Source organism: Limulus polyphemus, unplaced genomic scaffold, assembly GCF_000517525.1.
Source record: "Limulus polyphemus unplaced genomic scaffold, Limulus_polyphemus-2.1.2 Scaffold1451, whole genome shotgun sequence".
NCBI lineage: Eukaryota > Metazoa > Arthropoda > Merostomata > Xiphosura > Limulidae > Limulus > Limulus polyphemus.
In genome coordinates, this window is record NW_013667061.1 from 258,885 (window position 1) to 262,583 (window position 3,699).

The window sequence follows — 3,699 nt, forward strand, 5'->3', positions numbered from 1 at the left end:
CTATTTATAAATAGTTATGTTTTTAAAAGAAAAAACTACTATTGTTATAAATAACACATTCAATTGAACTAAACTATGCATGCCTATTTAAATATATTTACACATGGCTTGTGTATATCGTATATATACATAGATATTATTCATACCTTCGGTGTATAGGACGCAAGCAGATTTTGACATCAAATTTTGAGGTAAGAAAGTGCGTCTTATACATCGAAAAATACGGTAATTGTTTCTGTGGTGAGCAGAGCTTTAATTGATATATCAGATTATATATTTGTTAAACTTTACAGTTCAGTCAACAATAATACAGAGGTTCCGCTTATAGTTAAAGTATTGTGTTTATAGTCAACAATAATACAGAGATTCCGCTTATAGTTAAAGTATTGTGTTTATAGTCAACAATAATACAGAGGTTCCGCTTATAGTTAAAGTATTGTGTTTATAGTCAACAATAATACAGATGTTCCGCTTATAGTTAAAGTATTGTGTTTATATTATAAAACATAGTCTATAATATTAGCTTAGATAACAATATCTTACTTTAGAGAATGAAGTCTTCTGCCTTGTTAAAGTTAAGTGGTGGCAATAGACTGTTGTTTTGCAATAACCAAAACAGTCGATTAGGATCACCATACTCGCAGAGGGACACCAAAACAATAATAATAATAATTGTTATTTTACAGCTGGTGGTGAAACAACGATATATAAATCAATGGTAGTCATTCACTTAGATAAAGTATTTACAGCTGGTGGTGAAACAACGATATATAAATCAATGGTAGTCATTCACTTAGATAAAGTATTTGCATCTGGCGGTACCAGAATGTTGCAGATCAATGTGATAACAGATGTACCAAAGTAATGTATTAGCTGCTATCTGTCAACATTTGATGATGCGTTGGATGATTCAGTATTTAATTACTTCTCTGCATCAGCTTGATGCAACTGGTATAAAACCGTTATGTTACGTGATAAAATTTCATCCTGTTTCTACCGTATGAGGGTTAGAGTCTAGAGACAGTAATAATGAGTTATTTAACCACTGACATTAAGAAAATTACTGCTTATTGCACTATAACGTGAAAGCAACACTGCCTATTGTTACATACTAATCAATACGATCTTCCGAATAACTGACTTTGGAGTATGAAGTAACTCCATAAATTAACAATGAATATGATCTTTAGATGACATTTTAACAATAAAAAGTTATTATTTGAAACAATATCGACTGTCAATATTGTCATCTGGGCTTTATGTCAACCCCTAGCAACTAGTTCCAGTACCAAAACGACCAGTCAACACTATTATGTATTCTAAAACGAACAGCTACTCTCGTCAAGACACTGAGAACAGTAATAATGGAATAATGTGATGTCATATTGACAATGTCATCAACACCTATCGATGAAAAATAAACTACACTACAGTGAAACTACGTCTGCATTATTTTCCATAATTACCCATAGTGAATGTCCACACAACGACAAACGAAACACTTATCTCTGAGGCTACGTTTGTTCTGTGTGACTATACCAGAAACAATAGTGTAATGTTTTATTGTCAATAATTATCTCTGAGGCTACGTTTGTTGTCTGTAACTGTACCAGAAACAACAGTTTAATCTAGTTACAAAAACAACAACACTAAACTATTGTTTGTGGTATAGTAATAAAAACAAACGTAGTCTCAGAGGTAATTACTGAGAAGCAGATGATTTCACGAGCTGGTGCTCATATGTAGTTTCAGTCTGAGTTTTTGAGGAAATCGCGGATGTACATTGGTCGTAGTGATTCAATTGTAAGTTGGAGGCCAATGATCCTTATGTCGCTTAGAAACATCATCCTCGTTTCATCTCGAAATCTTTATTATACCTATCACTTGGGCAAATTCCGATGGCACTATAAAACTTTAGAGGTTTATTTGTAATAGTTTCTTAAAAAAAAATCCATTTTGAATAACACTCGCATCTTGACTTCACTCGTCCGTGACAACTTATAACTAACAAAGAATAATGCTGAGTTCTGTACGTTCCTTAATCCAAAATAGTAATTAGATTAGGTTCTGGTTTTAGTTTTAGTTCAGTGGTATAAATGTTCTGATGAGAAGTTGTCATAATCGAAACTGTATAAGTGTTTACACTTGTATTCGTTTGGTTTCCTACGTCGTTAAAACGTCATGTACCTACATCACGGAAATAGTAAGTTGAACATAAAGGTTATGCCATAAATAGAAAGACCAAGCTTTATAAGATTATAAACTATCATCGTATTATCTAAGGTCATAACACCATCGTATTACATCGTAAAATATCATACCACCATCATATAATATTAGATGGTAACACCAATACATTATATAAATTCATATAATTAAACTATTATGTCAGTTAATGTTATGAATATCATAGTATACGCTCACATAATGATATTATTATTTTAATACATGCCTACCGTATTTAGCTCGAATTAATGATATAAATTAAATTACAATTTTGTAGTTCATGTAGAATATTTTGTATTCTCGAATGCATGGTATATTACAGTTGAAGAAACTGGAGCAGGTTTATGTTTACCTCACTCACAGTACAGGGAGGGGTTATAAAAAAAACTGAATAGTTTTTTTCTTGATGGAGATACTTAACTTGAAAAATTACAGTGAACTTTGTTGATCTAGTTTTGTTGTGATACGTTAAATTAGAGCTGGTGTTGCACGTGATGAGAGCTTTTTCTTACATTGTTCCTTAACAATAAAGTATTTGTTTGTTTGAATTTATGCACAAAGCTACACAATGGGCTATCTGTACTCTGCCCACCACGGGTATCGAATCCCGGTTTTTAGCGTTGTAAGTCCGCAGACATACCGCTGTGCCACTGGGGGGGCCACAATAAAGTAACGACCTGTTTTCATAGAGTCGCTCGATATGTTCTTTAATCAAAAAGATATAAACTAGACACTTCAGAAAATCGCATTCTTGAATAGACTTGAATACACGTAAAAGTGAGATATCAATAGGACTTTGAATTCATATTTCGCAATTTTAATAAATGTATTTTCATCTGGGTTCGTACACTAGATACTGCTAAATAACAGGTGTTTCAATAAGTTCTAAATCTATGTAGTAGAGATAAGAAATACGCTAACTTTTAAAAGAACCCTGTTTTCTTTCGAGCACTATTCTTAGAAAGGAAACACATGTTAGTGACTACTGAAAAGAAAAGGACGTAAGACACGTTCAACATATCTTAAACGACTCGTTATCAGGTGAAGAACAAAGGAAAGACCACACTCACCCTAGGAAGCATCCTGAAAAACGTATATTACCTCCACTCACATTAAATGCTCGATAGCGGAAGACGACGATTTGCGCCTCAGGCGAGGTAACTTGCAATGCTGGATCGTTGCCTGCCAATGATCGACGTAACCTCGTAGTTATATACTAAGGTCACCTGTCCCAGGTATTGACATTATACATTACATACATGGAGGCATAACACTGTTACTTTACAATATCACCAAGAATGAGTACAGAACCGACTTAGTAGCCATACTATGGTATTTCACCGTTACTTTACAATGTTTTCATTCTATTGTAAGTATCAAACATACTAGATGTACTTCCGCAGGATCCCCGAAAGTGTACTGTTTCAAGAGTAAATAAAACCAAAAGTAATAGTAACAAATATTTTTATGTCT

The 3,699-nt window shown here is 33.3% G+C and overlaps 1 protein-coding gene across 2 annotated transcripts in view; it reads right to left on the reverse strand.

Moving 5' to 3' along the window:
- The window catches only part of LOC106463642 (serine/threonine-protein kinase 25-like), a 55,906-nt gene that overhangs the window by 48,555 nt on the left and 3,652 nt on the right, over window positions 1-3,699 (reverse strand). The window contains exon 1 of one of the 2 annotated variants that reach the window (XM_022391187.1): window positions 3,297-3,323. The exons of the other annotated variant lie outside the window; for it this stretch is intronic. Coding sequence (XP_022246895.1) covers window positions 3,297-3,308 — 12 coding nt within the window. The 5' untranslated portion in view covers window positions 3,309-3,323. Of the gene's footprint in view, window positions 1-3,296; window positions 3,324-3,699 lie in introns of those variants that run through there. 2 annotated transcript variants of the gene reach the window in all.